The sequence below is a fragment of the Saccharomyces paradoxus genome, chromosome IX (assembly GCF_002079055.1).
Source record: "Saccharomyces paradoxus chromosome IX, complete sequence".
Classification (NCBI taxonomy): Eukaryota; Fungi; Ascomycota; class Saccharomycetes; order Saccharomycetales; family Saccharomycetaceae; genus Saccharomyces; species Saccharomyces paradoxus.
This window is the reverse complement of record NC_047495.1, coordinates 17108-35446: the sequence shown is the minus strand read 5'-3', so window position 1 is coordinate 35446 and position 18339 is coordinate 17108. Positions and strand designations below refer to the sequence as shown.

General features: G+C 40.0%; 7 protein-coding genes across 7 annotated transcripts; 4 read left to right on the top strand and 3 right to left on the bottom strand.

The window, feature by feature from the left end:
- Window positions 1-87: 87 nt before the first annotated feature.
- POT1 (acetyl-CoA C-acyltransferase) lies at window positions 88-1341 on the top strand (the record flags this gene model as incomplete). Its single annotated transcript, XM_033911004.1, has 1 exon — window positions 88-1341. The coding sequence occupies one exon, from the start codon at window positions 88-90 to the stop codon at window positions 1339-1341; it is 1254 nt and encodes a 417-aa protein (XP_033766895.1).
- Window positions 1342-1389: 48 nt separating this feature from the next.
- Window positions 1390-2115, bottom strand: SMU2 (Smu2p; the record flags this gene model as incomplete). Its single annotated transcript, XM_033911003.1, has 1 exon — window positions 1390-2115. One exon carries the CDS (start codon window positions 2113-2115, stop codon window positions 1390-1392), a length of 726 nt encoding a protein of 241 aa, XP_033766894.1.
- Window positions 2116-2592: 477 nt separating this feature from the next.
- On the bottom strand, window positions 2593-4191 carry SUC2 (beta-fructofuranosidase SUC2; the record flags this gene model as incomplete). The annotated part of the gene is made up of 1 exon (XM_033911002.1): window positions 2593-4191. The coding sequence occupies one exon, from the start codon at window positions 4189-4191 to the stop codon at window positions 2593-2595; it is 1599 nt and encodes a 532-aa protein (XP_033766893.1).
- Window positions 4192-6958: 2767 nt separating this feature from the next.
- Window positions 6959-7927, top strand: NIT1 (Nit1p; the record flags this gene model as incomplete). The annotated part of the gene is made up of 1 exon (XM_033911001.1): window positions 6959-7927. The coding sequence occupies one exon, from the start codon at window positions 6959-6961 to the stop codon at window positions 7925-7927; it is 969 nt and encodes a 322-aa protein (XP_033766892.1).
- Window positions 7928-9094: 1167 nt separating this feature from the next.
- On the top strand, window positions 9095-10723 carry SOA1 (Soa1p; the record flags this gene model as incomplete). The annotated part of the gene is made up of 1 exon (XM_033911000.1): window positions 9095-10723. The coding sequence occupies one exon, from the start codon at window positions 9095-9097 to the stop codon at window positions 10721-10723; it is 1629 nt and encodes a 542-aa protein (XP_033766891.1).
- Window positions 10724-11585: 862 nt separating this feature from the next.
- Window positions 11586-12596, bottom strand: SPAR_I00050 (serine/threonine dehydratase family protein; the record flags this gene model as incomplete). Its single annotated transcript, XM_033910999.1, has 1 exon — window positions 11586-12596. The coding sequence occupies one exon, from the start codon at window positions 12594-12596 to the stop codon at window positions 11586-11588; it is 1011 nt and encodes a 336-aa protein (XP_033766890.1).
- Window positions 12597-15627: 3031 nt separating this feature from the next.
- Window positions 15628-18108, top strand: CSS1 (Css1p; the record flags this gene model as incomplete). Its single annotated transcript, XM_033910998.1, has 1 exon — window positions 15628-18108. The coding sequence occupies one exon, from the start codon at window positions 15628-15630 to the stop codon at window positions 18106-18108; it is 2481 nt and encodes an 826-aa protein (XP_033766889.1).
- Between the last annotated feature and the right edge of the window lie 231 nt (window positions 18109-18339).

Genomic DNA, 18339 nt, shown 5'->3' with positions numbered 1-18339 from the left:
ATGCCTTTGCATGTTAACTCCATTAGAGAGGAATAGTTGCAACTTGTGGAGTTGACCATAGAGTACACATAACATCACGTAAAAGCAATGTCTCAAAGATTACAAAGTATTAAGGACCATTTGGTGGAGAGCGCCATGGGGAAGGGTGAAGCGAAGAAGAAGAACTCGCTGTTAGAGAAAAGGCCCGAAGATGTGGTAATTGTGGCTGCTAACAGGTCCGCTATCGGTAAGGGTTTTAAAGGTGCTTTCAAAGATGTAAATACAGACTACTTATTGTACAACTTTCTCAATGAGTTCATCGGGAGGTTTCCGGACCCTTTAAGGACGGATTTGAAGTTGATCGAAGAAGTTGCTTGTGGTAACGTTCTCAATGTCGGTGCCGGTGCTACCGAACACAGAGCTGCATGTTTAGCAAGTGGTATTCCCTACTCGACGCCATTTGTCGCTTTGAACAGACAATGTTCTTCAGGTTTAACGGCGGTAAACGATATTGCTAACAAAATTAAAGTTGGGCAAATCGATATTGGTTTAGCGCTGGGAGTGGAATCAATGACCAATAATTACAAGAACGTCAACCCCTTGGGTATGATCTCCTCTGACGAACTGCAGAAAAACCGAGAAGCGAAAAAATGTCTAATACCAATGGGTATTACGAACGAGAATGTTGCTGCCAATTTCAAGATCAGCAGAAAGGATCAGGATGAGTTTGCTGCCAATTCTTATCAAAAAGCCTATAAGGCAAAGAACGAGGGACTTTTTGAGGATGAAATCTTGCCCATAAAATTACCAGACGGTTCAATTTGCCAGTCAGACGAAGGGCCACGCCCTAACGTCACTGCTGAATCACTTTCAAGCATTAGGCCTGCCTTTATTAAGGACAGAGGCACTACAACTGCAGGTAATGCATCCCAGGTTTCCGACGGTGTAGCAGGGGTCTTGTTAGCTCGCAGGTCTGTGGCGAACCAGTTGAATTTACCTGTGCTAGGTCGCTACATCGACTTTCAAACAGTGGGCGTTCCACCTGAAATCATGGGTGTAGGCCCTGCATATGCCATACCAAAAGCCCTGGAAGCCACTGGCTTGCGAGTCCAAGATATCGATGTTTTCGAAATCAATGAAGCATTCGCGGCCCAAGCATTATACTGTATCCATAAACTGGGCATCGATTTGAATAAAGTAAATCCAAGAGGTGGTGCGATTGCGTTGGGCCATCCGCTGGGCTGTACCGGTGCAAGGCAAGTAGCTACTATACTAAGAGAACTCCAAAAGGATCAGATCGGGGTTGTTAGTATGTGTATCGGTACTGGTATGGGTGCCGCGGCTATCTTTATTAAGGAATAGTTTTGGTATTTGATATTAGTTAATATTCTTCCTTTGTTATGCTTATAATTATATGGTTTTGTAAAAGCTGTTACGTAGTTTATCAATTTGTTTATAATTTGCCATTTTCAATGTTTCAAACTCACTAATCAAATAGTTAATTTGCGATAAAATCCTCCACTTCTCCTTAACTAATTGCCGAGCTTTCCAGTTGAAATTCGCTATCACGATATCCATGTAAAAGGAAACTTCTTCGTTACTTCTCATTGCTAGCTTCATTGGGGCCTTTGGATAATCAAAAGGTATATTAAATAAGACCTTCTGAGAAATCTTACCGGAGTTTGTCATAACGGAGATCCGATAACCATAAGAGGTGACGTGCTTACCTTTTCTAAACAGTTTGAAGTCAGACAAAGCGTGAATACATTGATCGATTTCTTCTTGTCTTTTTGCGGTTTGTTTTCGCTCTTCCACATTAATTTCCTTTGAGTAGTATAGGGTATTCTTTTTATTAGGTTCATTATTGTTTCTCCGCCTTCTACTTTTTGCTTGGGATTTCTCGATTCCTACTTCTTCGCCTCCAACCATAGGCTTAGGTTCATCTTGTTCCTTGTTCTCCGTCTTCTTGTTTCCGTTTCGATTTCTATTCCTTTTTTTATTTCTATTTTTGTTTCTATTTCTATTTCCAGCTTTATTTGTGTTGTCCTCATTTCCGATTGGAGATCTTTCGCTTCTCAAACCGGAAGTTTTTGTATGTGGTCCTCTAGTATCAGCTTCAGATAGTGTAGCATCCATTTTGCTCACCACTGTTTACCTTGAAAACTCTTTTTATGTATACGACATTATTTCTTACAATTAAGTATAACTCTAACTCTATTCAATGCTTCTAAATTTTCATATTAAAAATACTTTACCCGGTTGCATGGTGTCAGTAACAGAACAGATAATGAAGGCAAGAAGGAAAGGACTTGCGCAGCAATCAATCTAAGGCTGCCACTAGAAAACATTATAACCGTGTGTATATTATGAGAAACGGTTTGTTATAGCGCAAAAGTTGTATTTTTTACTGAAGAAGAACATACTTATATAAAGTACATAAAGAACAAAATTTGGGTAACTGGGATTGGTAGAAAATAAAAATAAAAGTAAAAATACATTTGCAATGGGTTAGAGGTATTCTTGAGAATCATAAAGTTTTATATTCGTTACTCGTTAACAAACGCCCTTAAGTATGGCTTTGGAAAAATAAAAAGACAATAAACTTTGTAACTTCTATTTGACTTCCCTCACTTGGAACTTGTCAATGTAGAACAAGTCATCGACACCAGTGGTCATGTTTACGGATCCTAGAGAGTTACCGGTAGTCATAAAGTAGGTATTCGTAGAAACCACGTCACCATCATTGAAGTACAATTCCAAGATGTTTTGATCCAATAAACCGTACACCTTGTAGTAACTTAGATCATCCTCAGTCTTGAATGGCTGGTTGTTCAGAGACATTCTGTTTGTGAAATATGGGTTTTCCTTGACAAACTTAACCTTAGAGTTACCACGGTCCAAAAAGAAGGAAGAAGCACTGACTTCAAAACCCATTCTTAAATACTCTTCAGGATCTTCTAAACCCTTAAACCAAAGGGACAGGTCAGCAAAGACAGACTTGGATACTGTTTTTGTGGAATTAACCGCGTAAACCAATTCAAATTCCAAAGAGCCGGTTGAGTTACTCAAATCAACACTGTAAGAATTAGACTTAGTTAGGGTTGTGTTAGTAGCAAAACGAGACCATGGACCAGCATTACTAACGTTCAAGATTGGTTCGGCTTTCAAGTTGATCAATTCAGTTTCTGGGTTAGCTTGATATTCAGTATTCAAAGAAAACTTGCGGACCAAAGACATGGATGATCTCCATGGGTTAGTTGGGACAAAAGCACTGTATTCCCAATTGGAAGCCCAGGCAATACCTAATGCTGAACCGTAAGTTGGGTCAGTGTTGAAGAAAGTTTGCAAGGCATAATAGTCCTTACCAAAATCTACGACTCTTGATTGGTTGTCAAACGCTTCAAAATGAGTACCATTGAAGGAGCCAACAAAATATTGGTTGAAGGAACCGCCAGCTGGAGCACCTGGGTTGATAGAAATAAACATGACCCAGTAGGATTTCGAAGCATCTTGCTCGGTTGGGACCTCGATCAAACCTGGACATTCATATTGGTAGCCTAAGAAACCTTCATTGGCAAAGGCAGATTCCAACTTCCAGGACTTCAAGTCATCGGAGGAAAATATTTCAATTTTGTATTCTTGGGATTTGGCGGCTGTCATAATCCATTTTTGAGATGGTTCATACCAGAATACCTTTGGATCTCTGAATTGAGTGGAGTTGGCAGCTAAAACAGGGTTCTTTTGATATTCGGTAAAAGTGTAACCACCATCAAGGGAATAGCTAATGTATTGCTCTTCACTTTCAGGAGTGTTATAAGTCCAAATCGCAACGCATCTTTGTCTTGGATCAATAGTATCATTGAAGAACCCACTGGTGTTGTTGTAATCAACAACCATGGAACCAGAGAAAGCACCAGAATCATTACGCTTTGGAGCAATAGCAATGGGTTCGTCTTGCCAGTGGGTCAAATCATCGGAAGTAGCATGGCCCCAATACAATGGCGTACCCCAGACGGTATCATTTGGATTGTACTGAAAGTAAAGATGCCATTTAGCATCTTTTTCATCGTACCACAATCCGTTTGGATCATTCATCCAACCCTTGTTGGGGGTGAAGTGGACTAAAGGCCTATCACTCGTTTCGTTTGTCATTAATGCAGATATTTTAGCTGCAAAACCAGCCAAAAGGAAAATGAAAGCTTGCAAAAGCATCATATACGTTTATGGAAAGAAAATATTTTTGTTTTGCTTATTTTCATGAGGGAAAAAAAAAAAGCAAGAGACATGGAAAGAAAGAATGTATAACAACAGAAGGTTTTGAAAACTAATACGTATCTATTTATATGTTTCTTTTCAAGAGAGAAGATTGCAGGATCAAAAATCAGAAAAAACCGGTGTTCTAAAATCTTTCTTTCAAATTGTTTACTGTCGAGCCTTGTTTCGCAGGCAACACTTTGTCAATTCAAGTCGTTTAAGCACTCCTAGAAAAGAAACAGCTCTATCATTATGATAGGTATACATCGGCTGTACCTTAGAAATCTCAGGTGTCTCATAAAGGGATTTATAATCACATTCCTTGTCGGGTTTTCCGGAAACCTCCGTGGAAAAACCCTGGGAGTGGGGTTGATTAACGCTACGCGTATTTCTTCGCCCCCGGATAATTTCCAAAACAGGCTTTTTCCTTTTTATTCCATGTTTAGAGTAAAAAAATGCGGGGAATATAGTGGAAGCTTTCATAATGTCTTGAGTTCAACAAAGGCACTTTTTGAGTGGAAAAATACTAATGGGCCTTTTTAACGTAGCATACCGACTGATAATTTGCTCACAAAATATTCTAAATGACGTACTTTTTGAACTTTCCTGGGAGGTGGAGACACCGGCCAGGGAATACAATAGAAAAGCTGCCATATGGTAAATGTCTCAGCATGTCGCGATTTTGCAAACGAAACATAATAGAATAAATACTTTCAACAGTGTACTTTTCACTGTCTCTGCGCTTTGTTTGTTGGAAACCTCCTGCCTCAATTCTGCATAGTGAGAATTCATACCAAGAATTGGGACGTGTGATACTAAGCCCCTATAGCCTCGAACTTTTTAGCTTGGAAGGCGACGCAACTCGATTATAGAGAGTTTGCGAATTTTAAATTCCTACGGCTACTTCTCGCAGCGGCTTCAGGCCCCGTACAGCATCTTCCGGTTTTGTACAGGGAAAACTTAGTTTCTTTTTACAGTAGGATATGCAAGGCTCGGAAGCTTTATGATATTCCGTAGATTATTCAGCGCCCTACTCAAGGCAATATCTTGCCGTTCAGAATTGTGCTCCAGCATTTGCGAGGCTTCTTCAATTATGTTTTTTTCTACCTCCTTAATGGTATTCTCCCTAAACCGTGTGTTGTTTTCTTTAGCACCATTAGTGAACTGATCATGTATCATCGTTGTGAAAGTGGGATGTTGCGCCGAAGAATACCGCGAAGGAAGTCTAGTTACATGTCAGAGGTAGCAAGCAAATGAACTTTTTTTTTTATTTTCCGCTTTTCCATATTCGGTAAATGCTCACGGAGCTATTGTAATAAACAACCATGGAGCACAGCTTGCCTAGAGAGACAGTATGCTTTTAGTTAAGACACAGAATTTTCTTAGGGCAACTGAAAGCATCATTTCTTGCAACACACTTCTCAGTTATTACAGAAGAAGACGTTTGAAGAAAAGGTACAAACTGCGACGAATTACTTCTATAATCCCAAAAAGTGAACAGTGATATTAAAAAAATAGAGAATACTAACCATAGCCTAATTTCACGTTCACACGGTTGGACGCCACCAAGAGGGGATACATGCTGTTACGTTAGTAGTTACACGAAGTCGGAGGCGGGACCCAGTATAGTTTGACTAAACGGAATAAATCATTAGCGAGGCTGTTGCGCTACACTAGCAACACGAAAAACTGCATCTTGTGGCCATATCCAGGTGGTACCTTTGTAAGCTGTTTTGAAATGGCAAGAAACCTGGCAATGCTCTGTTGGTACTTAAGAGGTAGAATGTATCGTTTCAACTGTCAGTAATTTCTCTTCTGTAAAAGAGAACGACAAGAAAATAGAAAATACACACATTAGGGACCATATTCATGCAATTTTTCAGCGTATCAGGTGGAAGTTGGCAGTGTTCGGCTTTTCTTTTTATATCAATAATGGCAGCTGATATTGTAATTTAATTAGTAACGAAGTAATTCTAGCCAAGCATGTGTGAGAAAAAATCGTTCTTGTGTCTGTTAGTGCTACTATTACCAGAATAATCAAATGAATCACGAAAGAAGCAAAAAGTCGTTCTGAATCGAGACGTTTGGATATATCAACCGTTTTTCGCGTAAGAAACTGGAACTTCATATGTATACTATAGCCAAGCGCTGTGCCTACCAAAGGTATAGACCCGTTCACCGAAAGATGAATGTCGGGATGACGAAGACGACCTCAGATTATGTAGCCTATGGCGTACATCACTGCTAGTAGTTCTGTGCTCATTAGCTTTATTTTGGTTAACTATCACCCTTGTCCCTCGTAGTACCTTTTTTCTTCTGCAAGCGAACTTCATTGAGGGAACTTCGATAACAGTGGAAAAGATGAAAAATGGTTACTTAAAAAATAGTATAATTCAATAACAACTCACAATCATAGATAAAATTACAAGCTGCTTGCGGTTCGATAAGCAAAGATATTTACGCATACACATCGAAGCCACATTTCACTATGAACGCCACATTACAGTAAATCCCACCGCAATTTGGAAATGGTTATCAGTAAGATTGTCCTAATTCTTCTAAACATGAGTTATCTTTTTTGCTTCGTAAAAAACATAGATCCCAGGCCTCCGTGACTCATAAAGAGCAATGTATATAAATAATAAAAGCTCCTCAATAAGAAAAGGTGATATTATGACTTAAGGTTAGCCAATCATTTTTCGAGGGGTACCTCCAATTAACCACAATGGCAAAACACATCGTTGCCGCTCTTCAAGTCGGCTCTTGTCCGGGCTCTACTCAGAACACCTTAAGAAAAATTTTATCATATGAGAAGGAGATCAGAGAATCTGGTGCTAAGTTGGTTGTCATCCCAGAAGCCACTCTTGGTGGTTATCCAAAGGGGTCGAACTTCGGAGTTTATCTAGGCTACCGTCTCCAAGAAGGAAGAGAAGAGTATGCAAGGTATCTTGCCGAAGCGATTGAGATCGGGGCCGGAGAGAAATATCCAGAGATTAGTCAGTTATGCGCACTTTCGAAGGCCACCGACGCATCCTTATGCGTTGGGTGTATTGAGCGCGATGGGACGACACTGTATTGTACCATGGTCTATATAGATCCTCGGGGTGGTTACGTTGGGAAGCATCGAAAATTGATGCCAACAGCTGGCGAAAGATTGATCTGGGGCCAAGGTGATGGTTCGACTTTGCCTGTTGTGGACACCGCTGCCGGTAAGATTGGTGGCGCTATCTGCTGGGAGAATATGATGCCCCTACTACGATACGCTATGTATAAAAAAGGTGTTGAAATATGGTGTGCACCGACGGTGGATGCTAGGCCTATTTGGAGAACCGTGATGAAGAATATTGCGTACGAAGGTCGTCTATTCTTGATTAGTGCAGTGCAGTTCATGCCGGATGCGACAACGATGGGCTTTGGGGAAATCGTCGACCAAGCCACGGGTAAGAGAAAATTACCTGGATGGCCATCAGCTGACGATAATTGTATTAATGGAGGTAGTGTTATTATCGATCCTTACGGGGAGATTATTGCAGGGCCATTGTTGGGTAAGGAAGGCCTTTTAACCGCCGAAATTAACACGGACTTGATTGCTGAAGCTCGTTTTGATCTGGATCCTGTTGGCCATTATGCTAGGGGAGATGTCTTCCAGTTGACTGTCAATGAAAGGTCACACGATGTCAAGTTTACAAAATAAATGCTCGATCAATCCCTTAACTGCCCGTATGGGTAGTGACCGGGATATTTGTAATCAATATGTCTGTTAAATAATGTTTCATGTACAAGGGATAACAACCTAGATCTGTAATGTGTAATTAAATAGTCGATTGTTTGAAAACAATCCGTCTAAAAGATACTATTTCGGTACATATTAAACTACACAACTATCACTATAATTTACTAAACATGATCACCAGCCAGGATCATTCAATTCTTCACCTTTCTAAACAATTACAATTAACAATTATTAATAAATAGTTATATTTGGAAATTTCCATTCTTGTTTGTGTGCACAGTTATCATCGTTTTCGCGAATAAAAAGGAAATATAGCATCTTTTTCTGGATCTCATTAACATAATTTTTGTTAAATCCTGTGTGAAGAAGATTTATAAATGTCGTGATATTTTTTAATGTGAAGATTGTACGATGACAAGCAGAATTCAAGACAAACCAAAGAATGCAACGGTAATAATCGCACTTTCACAATTAAAGTGGCACCCTAGCCTCCGTACAAGAAGCACCGCCAGAATTGGGGTATTCCTATCTATAATGCAAGCTTACCTACGTCGTTAACTTTGCAGTTTACAGTTATTCGTATTTTTGTCCTTGGCATTCGGCTCAACGCAGAGAATCTCGGATCGATAGTGTCCCGAAATATTCCGTTTTTCTCGGATAATTGTGCCGAAATACATCATATTACAACCTTGAATCACTGCCACTCTCGAAAGAATAATCTCGAGCAAACAGCTTACATTTGTTGCTGCACCTTTTTGCAGCACGAAGTCTCTGCAGCTGGCTCCTTAAAAAAAAGACCCTGCAGAAATGTGGCATACATAGGAGTTGGCAATACCTGACGCCTCACTTACAGGTTGACGCCTCACTTGAGGTTTCAACATATACTAATATTTTCATTTCAACAACCTATAGGTCAATAAAGGATGTTTAGCAACGCTAAGAATTTTCATCACATTTTGTTTCCCGATAATTTTGGTGCTCACTATCAAACACATGATATATTCGCTACGTCGATAGATTAATCTTGTGCTGAATCATGTAGTATAAAAGGGCAGCATTCAATTGACTATCGAAATTATTCATGTACAAACATTAATAAAAATCCAATCGAGAAATAGAGTTTTACCTATGTCTGTACAAAAAGAAGAATACGATATTTTAGAAAAGGCTCAATTATCTGTATCTGCAGAAAGTTTAACGTCAGATTCAGAAAGCCTTTCACATAACCCATTTGACGATTTTCATGAAGCTGAGCGTTGGAGAAAAGTCTATGAATCCAGTGGTTACGAAGGTCTGGCTAAGTTCGATCCTGAGTTTACATGGACCACGGATGAGGAAAAGAAATTGGTAAGGAAAATGGACTTGAAGATTTTTTTATGGGTTTTCATTATGTTTGCTTTTCTGGATTTAATAAGGAAGAATATTGCAAGGGCAGTTTCGGACAACTTCATTTCTGACTTGAATATGAACACTAACGACTACAACCTCGGCCAAACTGTTTATCTGGTTATATTTCTAGCAAGTGAACTACCTGGTAACCTGCTGTCGAAAAGATTTGGTCCAGAAAGAGTCATTCCGGTTCAAATTGTATTGTGGAGTGTCATCTGCATTACCCAAGCTGGTTTGAAAAATCGAGGTCAGTTTATTGCTACGAGATGTTTGTTAGGAATGGTTCAAGGGGGGTTCATCCCAGACAATATTCTCTACTTGTCGTATTATTATACCGGAGCAGAGCTTACGTTCCGCTTAAGTTTCTTTTGGTGCGCTATACCGCTCTTCCAAATTTTAGGCTCTCTCTTAGCTTCCGGAGTCATAGAGATGAGGGGGATTCATAACTTAGCAGGTTGGCAATATCTGTTTATAATTGAAGGTTTTCTGTCCCTTTCTGTGGGTGTGGCATCCTTTTATTTAATGCGTAGGGGGCCTACGCAAACTGGCGAGTCTGCATTTCACAAGGGAAAATCGTTATTCACTGAGTATGAGGAAAAAATTATGGTTAACAGAATCCTAAGAGATGACCCATCAAAGGGCGACATGAGTAATCGACAACCAGTTAGCTTTAAGGAGATTTTGTACACATTAACAGAATTTGATCTATGGCCGTTGTTTATCCAAGGCATTACAGCATTCATAGCTCTTCAAACGGTTGGTCCTTATTTATCTTTGATATTAAAAAGTTTAAATTACTCCACATTTCTTTCGAACATTTTAGCAATTCCAGGCCAAGCCTTGTTACTCATTAATCTACCATTAGCGGCATTATTATCGCGTAAATTGAAAGAAAAATCACTCTGTGTAGGAATTGCCAACGTTTGGGTGCTTCCTTTCATAGTTTCTCTAGTTGCTTTACCGACCGATACAAACCCATGGATCAAGTATATACTACTGACCGGTATACTTGGTCTTCCCTATACGCATTCCATTCTTGCTGGTTGGGTCTCCGAGATTTCGAATTCGGTAAGATCACGTACAGTGGGTACAGCATTATACAACATGAGTGCCCAGGTTGGATCAATCATTGCTTCTAACATGTACAGGAATGATGATAAACCCTACTATACCAGAGGTAACAAAATACTTCTAGGGTTCACTTGTTTCAACATTTGCTTGGCTGTTGCAACCAAGTTTTACTATATTAGTAGAAATAAATACAAAGATCGCAAATGGAATTCTATGACAAAAGAGGAACAGATCAATTACTTAGAGACAACCAAAGATAAGGGAATGAAGCGCCTTGACTATAGATTCATTCACTAGATTATGTCTTCATGTAATTAAATATTTGCTAATAAAAAATATTACGCGTCAAAGCGAACAATCATACATCACAAATATTATTTTATGAGAAGCGACAAACGGCTACTGCAGATTGTATTCTTTACAGTTATTGGGTAGACGTCTGGACTGCTATCACTTTGAACTGTTATCAATTTCTAGTTTTTCTACGGTGCTATACAACGAAAGGCAGGCGACAGCAAATATATGTTCAGGGACGTTGTATCGTCAGGAAAAAAACATCTATTGGTATTTTACGCAAAAAAATAAAATAATTTCCATAACGTCTGATTAGCTTTTTTATGAAAATCAAACAAATTCACAGATCAATATATTGAACGGTTAACGTTACTTCGTATTTTTATAGGTGACGTTCGTTTATGTTGTCCGTAGTTATACTGTCGTTTGGTGACCTCTTATAACTTTCGTTATATCAGGACTGACAACACCCCGCGCAAATCACAGAATTATTACATATTCACGTTTAAATGTAAATATTTTAACTACTCTTGGCATCTGTTATTATTTATTGAGTTTTCTTCCACAGATTAGCGATAAAGACTTTTTCATGTTGAATTTTATAAAACCTTGCAGCATAGCATAATTTCAACGTTACTATTAGTCTTACAATGCTAATATACCAAGCTATTTGCAGGAACTTCATCCCACCTCTTGATTGATCTAATATATTCATATCAGTAGGTTGTAAATATCCAGGCCACTGTACAATAAAATCATAAAACTAGGCCAATATAAAGCAAAACATCTTACTAAGCCCAAGCATATGTAGATGGACTGCGATAATCTGTTCTAATGTATGTAAAATTTCGTGTGTACATGAAAACTATAATACATTCAATGTTCTTGACGCTTTGACCAAATCTTCATACGTCATACATGATCCGCCGCATGCAATTATGATAACAATATCATCGTCGTAAAGGTTTTGTCCCAAAGTGTCTTCAAGAATTTCTGGATGATAACACAAATGCAAGGATGCTCCACAGGCCGGTTCCACTATAAAATTGTAATCATCGGCATATCTCAGGCATGTATCCAGTACATCTTGATCAGATAGTACTACAGACTTACATCCATAATTGTTAAAACTCTCAAAAGCAAATGGCGCTATGTATGGCGAACCCAAAGATGTTGCAACACTCGTCAGTTTTTCAAGAATAACAGGACTGCCATTTTTGAGAGATTTATTCAAGACATCACAACCAGCAGTTTCAACAGCAACAACTGGAAATTTTCCGGCTAGATGATTCCTTTCTAGACCTTTGATTATGCCACTGAACAGTCCACCGCCACCGACACTACACACTAAAGCTTTCACCTTAAGCAAGGAAATATCATTTTCCTGCAATTGCTGTATAATTTCGTCCACAATGGTGGAATGACCTTCCCAAATTGTCTCATCATCAAATGGATGCACGTAAAGGGTCTTCGAACCATACTGGCTTTCTTGGGCCATTAGTTCCTGCCTCAAGTATTCATCTGCTTCTCCCCAGTGATTACCATGGATAATGACCCTAGCTCCAGCACTTTGGATTTTTTTTACCATTCTAGTTTTTGTAGTTTTGGGGACTACTACATTGCAATTAAGTGCCATTGATCTGCAAGCAGTGGCTGCTGCCAAACCAGCATTACCCCCAGAGCTAGAGAACACAGCAAGCTTCCCAGAACCCTCTCTTAGCGCTTCTTCATTACTCTTCCTTATTAAGTGCCCGATTCCTCTCGATTTGAAACTTCCACTTGGTTGTAACATGTCATGTTTGACATAGAACCACGAATTTGTCTGGCCATTGTTGAAAACTTGGCGGATCAAAGGTGTCTTTTCGTAGTGAGACATTGCCAAGGTAACTTCTTTACCTCAACCTTGATTACCTAGAGATATATCGATCTCCAATTTATGAGCCTCTGTATTTAAGTCTTATGTTATAATAAATCCTATTAATGTAATTCTTTTCTTCCCTCAAAAGCCCTTATCAATAATTTCAAAGAAACTTCACCAAAAAGACCTTCACGACTGTATACGACTTCTTTCCGGCTGATTTGCTGGGCGTAATAATTTTCCAATTTATCTAGTGCGATTTTGGGTTTTGGGATTATGTAATTTTTTTTCAAGTCTTGATTACGATAAGGATATTGCCCAATGAAAAAAATTCCACAGGCAGGGCTAACAGTATTCGATAATACCTAAATGAAAGAACCTCAAAATATTAAAGGCCTGATATTTTTGTGATGCACCAACCTTTCTTGTTTCATTTTCTGATACAAATTCTACGCCACGGTATGTCGAGATTTAAAGAGGTTGTTCCCTTGAAACTCTGACAATTTGATTGAATTGCCGTTATGGGTGTATCAAGGAGCGTAGCATGTACGGTATTTATAAAACTAATACAATATAAGTATATAATAGGAATGTAAATGATGTAGGACAGTTTGTGTTTAATAATCGACTGTTTATAGTTTGAACGTGTGTCAACTATGTTATCAAGAACGAGAATATCTGTAAGTTTTTGAAGCAAGATCAGTGAAGTATCGGTTGCAATTGAAAATGTATGCTGCGCACTAAAGTCCGTAACATACCGCTTTTCTTTCAGTTCTGTGATGCCAAGGGTCCAAAGATTCGCGCTAGCCCAAGATCGGCAGAGGATTATTTGTGTTCCCTGTGCTACGAAGATTATACAAGTCGAAGGTCGAGCGAGACCTGACAGAAAATAATTACAATTGTGTTGTAAGAGAAACATGGGCAAAAAAATAAAAGTGCTGGATTGTAAGTTATAAAAAGTACCACATGTCATAGTTCTTCCCACAGCATAAGGTAACAGGTTGAGAAGTTGTAAAGATGACATTCGAAGCATATTTTTGCGGACGACGAATATTATATTGAGTAAATGCATGGCTGTGTGGCTTTCAGAAATGTAGACGATAACTTTCTGCATGTAGCATGCCCCTTCAGTATTATGAGGGAGGGCGGTGTGAAGGACGTCATCATAGTAAACTATGTTAATGCTAACTTTCATGAGAGCAGAACATTTTGTCGATTAGAATAGAGATGAAGAAAGCACACGGAAGGCCATCTCACTTTTCAGGCCTGCGCACTAATTTTAACCCCCAGCTGACATAAAGACTAACACCCTTATACCCAACAGAAGGCCTTAGTACACCACAGAAATGTACTCTCCAGATGAAAACTGCCCAGATGACGCACATTTGCTATTTTGTGACATACCAGAGTGTAGCAATACTTTATGGTGAATTATTCCCCTTTGATCGACTCTTTTTAGTTGATGAAATCGGCTCGAGCCCGGACCCTCTTTTCAAATGAAGCTATGACGCAAAATTACGACGAAATACTGCCGAAGTTATTATAACCTACAACTCTATTGAAGAAACAGTTCAACATATTTCGAACCATATTTTAGGTGTATGTAAGAACAATACGCAAATATCTTGACCTCGAATCACGCGGATATTGCTATATAGTTGAATTGCACCATCACACTTCCACATGATATCAGTATCGCCCTCATTATAATTAAGAGTTCAAGAGAGGGCATATCTCAAAGAATATTACGAAAAAGAGATGGTATTGTATAACGCCAAGATTCAGCTCTTTAGAACTTAATGCCTGCTCTTTGCACCCATAAGCTGGGTCACTAAAAATTTATGGGCAAAAATTGATCAGAAGCGAAAACTCATTACTCCCGTAAAGTTGCACCAGAAAATTGTTATTGAAGCATAAGTTGGACCTTCATCACCCTCAAAACAAGAAAAACAGACCCCTTTGGTCCAAAATAGCCTCGAAAAAATAGACACGAAAGGCAATTGGTGATAGATATCGCCGATGTAGTAGGTTCAGGTAACCCGCTGGAAAAGTTATTTCTTCGGAAAATTTTGGGAATATCGGCGTACGAGATTATGTTTCTTGCCTTCTCTAATAAGTAGGCGCGAGATAACGTCGATAATACGATAGTTATAAGATCCATAAATTATATTTGCAAATAGGGTGGCATTCCAAATTATTTTGGGAAAAAAATGGCAAAAGTTTCTTAATTTGGGTAAGGTAATTTTTTGCCAAGGGACGAGTCTCGGGAGGAGTCCTAAACTTTGTTTGATTATGAAAGCAACCCGAAAGGGTGCGGCATTTTACAGGGAGTGGCTTTTGAAGGGACTCCGCAAGCCACTTGCCAACGGAAAAATAATCGCGTTCGCGTCCAGTGAAGTCAGGCAGCCGTCCCCTCAGGAACATAAAAGATATATTTCGCGACCAGGAGAAACCATCATTTCTTCTTGTTCGAAAAGTGAGGAGTGCCTATCTCTACCTTGTATTCGTATATGATTCTCTAATGAGTTCAAATGACCTTTCAGAGTGAAGATCAGTGCTATTGCTCGTGTTGGACCAAGAAAAAGCAGCGTAACAACTCTCCAAAAAGAATTGAGTTGCTTTCGTAGTTCTCCTAGTCTTGTTTTATGAAAATTTTGGTAGCCTTATTGCTTTGGGTCGTCTTCTGCACGTTTTCGTATAATATTAAAGGGACCGTGCTGTTATTCACGGCGAACTATGCCTTTGCATAAATTTACCACCCAATTTCCTACTTACCAAACGCGTGCGCACAGACCTCGCAGGCCTTGGGATGGTTCCGTAGAACGTCCGTACAAAAAAAAAGACCTAGCTCAACAGTCTTTTCTGTAATTGCATATCCGGAGTCCACGAATAACTGGAATAACATCTAAAAAAAATATAAAAGGCTTCACCTTACTCGATTGCCATGAAACTTTCGGTTGAATGTATTTGTTTCTTGTATTTGTTCTTCAGTAAAAAACAGCAAGCTCCATCATTGCAAATTTGGTAAGATCTCACCTAATTGAAAGAGATGTTCAATCGTTTAAACAAATTCCAAGCTGCTTTAGCTTTGGCCCTTTACTCTCAAAGTGCGTTGGGTCAATACTATAGCAATAGCACCTCAATTTCGAGCAACAGTTCGTCCACCGCTGTAGTATCGAGTTCCTCCGGTTCTGTTTCGATCAGTAGCTCTATCGCTCAGACATCCTCGTCCGCTACCGATATCTTAAGTTCTATCACACAATCAGCTTCATCCACTTCTGGTGTTTCTAGCTCTGTCAGTCAATCCGCTTCATCTGCTTCCGATGTCTCGAGCTCTGTCAGTCAATCCGCTTCATCTGCTTCCGATGTCTCGAGCTCTGTCAGTCAATCCGCTTCATCCACTTCTGGTGTTTCTAGCTCTGTCAGCCAATCTGCCTCATCTGCTTCCAGTTCATCAGCCTCTGTCACACAATCTTCCTCATCCGCTTCTGGTGCCTCAAGTTCATTCCCTCAATCAACCTCATCAGCTTCTACTGCCTCGAGTTCTGTCACTTCCGGTTCCTTGAGTTCTATTACTTCTTCAGCTTCTAGCGCAAGTGCAACTGCATCAAATTCACTTTCTTCCAGTGATGGTACTATCTACTTGCCAACTACTACAATAAGTGGTGACCTTACCCTTACAGGTAAAGTAATTGCAACAGAAGGTGTCGTAGTCGCAGCCGGTGCCAAATTGACTCTGCTTGACGGTGACAAATATGTCTTCTCTGCCGACCTAAAAGTCCACGGTGATTTGGTTGTAAAGAAGTCCAAGTCAACTTACCCAGGTACCGAATTTGATATTTCTGGTGAAAACTTTGAAGTTTCTGGTAACTTCAACGCTGAAGAATCCGCTGCCACTTCCGCTTCCATATACTCCTTCACTCCAAGCTCTTTTGACAACAGTGGTGACATATCTTTGAGTCTATCAAAAGCTAAGAAGGGTGAAGTCACCTTCTCTCCATACTCCAATTCTGGTGCCTTCTCTTTCTCAAATGCTATTCTCAACGGCGGTTCCGTCTCTGGTTTGCAGCGTAGAGCTGAAGATGAAGGATCTGTAAATAACGGTGAAATCAATCTAGACAATGGCAGTACCTATGTTATTGTTGAACCAGTTTCCGGAAAAGGTACAGTTAACATCATCTCTGGTAACCTTTACTTACACTACCCAGACACCTTTACTGGTCAAACTGTTGTTTTCAAGGGTGAAGGTGTTCTTGCCGTCGACCCAACCGAAACCAACACTACTCCTATTCCTGTGGTTGGTTACACCGGTAAAAACCAAATTGCTATTACAGCCGACATCACTGCTCTTTCTTACGACGGTACTACTGGTGTTCTAACTGCAACCCAGGGCAACTCGCAATTCTCTTTCGCTATCGGTACTGGATTCTCTGGTTCTGACTTCAGTGTCTCCGAAGGAACTTTTGCAGGTGCCTACGCTTACTATCTAAACTACAATGGTGTGGTCGCTACTAGTGCTGCTCCTTCATCTACTGCATCTAGCGCTTCCGCTTCTACCGCCTCTGGTGTTTCCGCTTCTGCTACCGGTTCCACTTCATTTAGTGCGTCCGTCATAGGTTCAACAGCTTCCACCTTGACTTCAGGTTCAGCATCTGTTTACACTACAACCCTTGATTACGTAAATGCCACAAGCACAGTCGTAGTGTCCTGTTCAGAAACAACCGACTCTAATGGTAACATCTACACTATTACTACAACCGTTCCATGTTCATCTACCACCGCCACTATCACTTCTTGCGACGAAACTGGATGTCACGTTACTACATCAACCGGAGCCGTTGTAACTGAAACCATTTCTTCCAAATCATACACCACTGCCACTGTCACCCACTGTGACGATAACGGCTGTAACACCAAGACTGTCACTTCTGAATGTTCCAAAGAAACTTCAGCAACCACTGCTTCTCCAAAATCATACACCACTGTCACTGTCACTCACTGTGACGACAATGGCTGTAACACCAAGACTGTCACCTCTGAAGCTCCTGAAGCCACCACCACCACCGTTTCTTCTCAATCATACACCACCGCTACTGTCACCCACTGTGATGACAATGGCTGTGATGTCAAGACTGTCACTTCTGAAGCTCCTAAAGAAACTTCAGTCACTACCACAGAAACTAGCGCTTCTCCAAAGTCATACACTACCACCACAGTTACCCATTGCGATGACAACGGTTGTGATGTTAAGACTGTCACCTCTGCAGCTCCAGAAGCTACCACAACAACCACCGTTTCTACACAATCATACATCACTGTCACTTCTGGATCCCCTAAAGTAACCTCATCAACTGTCGCTACTTCTAAGACATCTGGTGTTACTACCAAGTCAGGCGCTTCTACCACCAAAACCGTTACTCCTCAATCCTCCACTGGTATCATCATCCAATCTGAAGGTGTCGCTGCAGGTTTGAAAACCAGCGCTTTGAGTACTTTGGTAGGTATTTTCGTTCTTGCTTTCTTTAACTGAGGATAACCTACACCTCTGAGACAGGATAAGTATCTTTAATATGTACTTAAAGTAAACATTTAAGTAGTTCAGCACAGTAATTAAAGTATTCTGCCCTTCGACCGGTTTACATGAATCCGTTAAACTGAAAGCCCTTTATTCTTTCTGTTGATAAGTGCGTACCTGTGAGCTGAAGATGAGGATTCAATCCCTCCTTGCAACAGGCAATTCCTATCTGAGATGATATTTTAG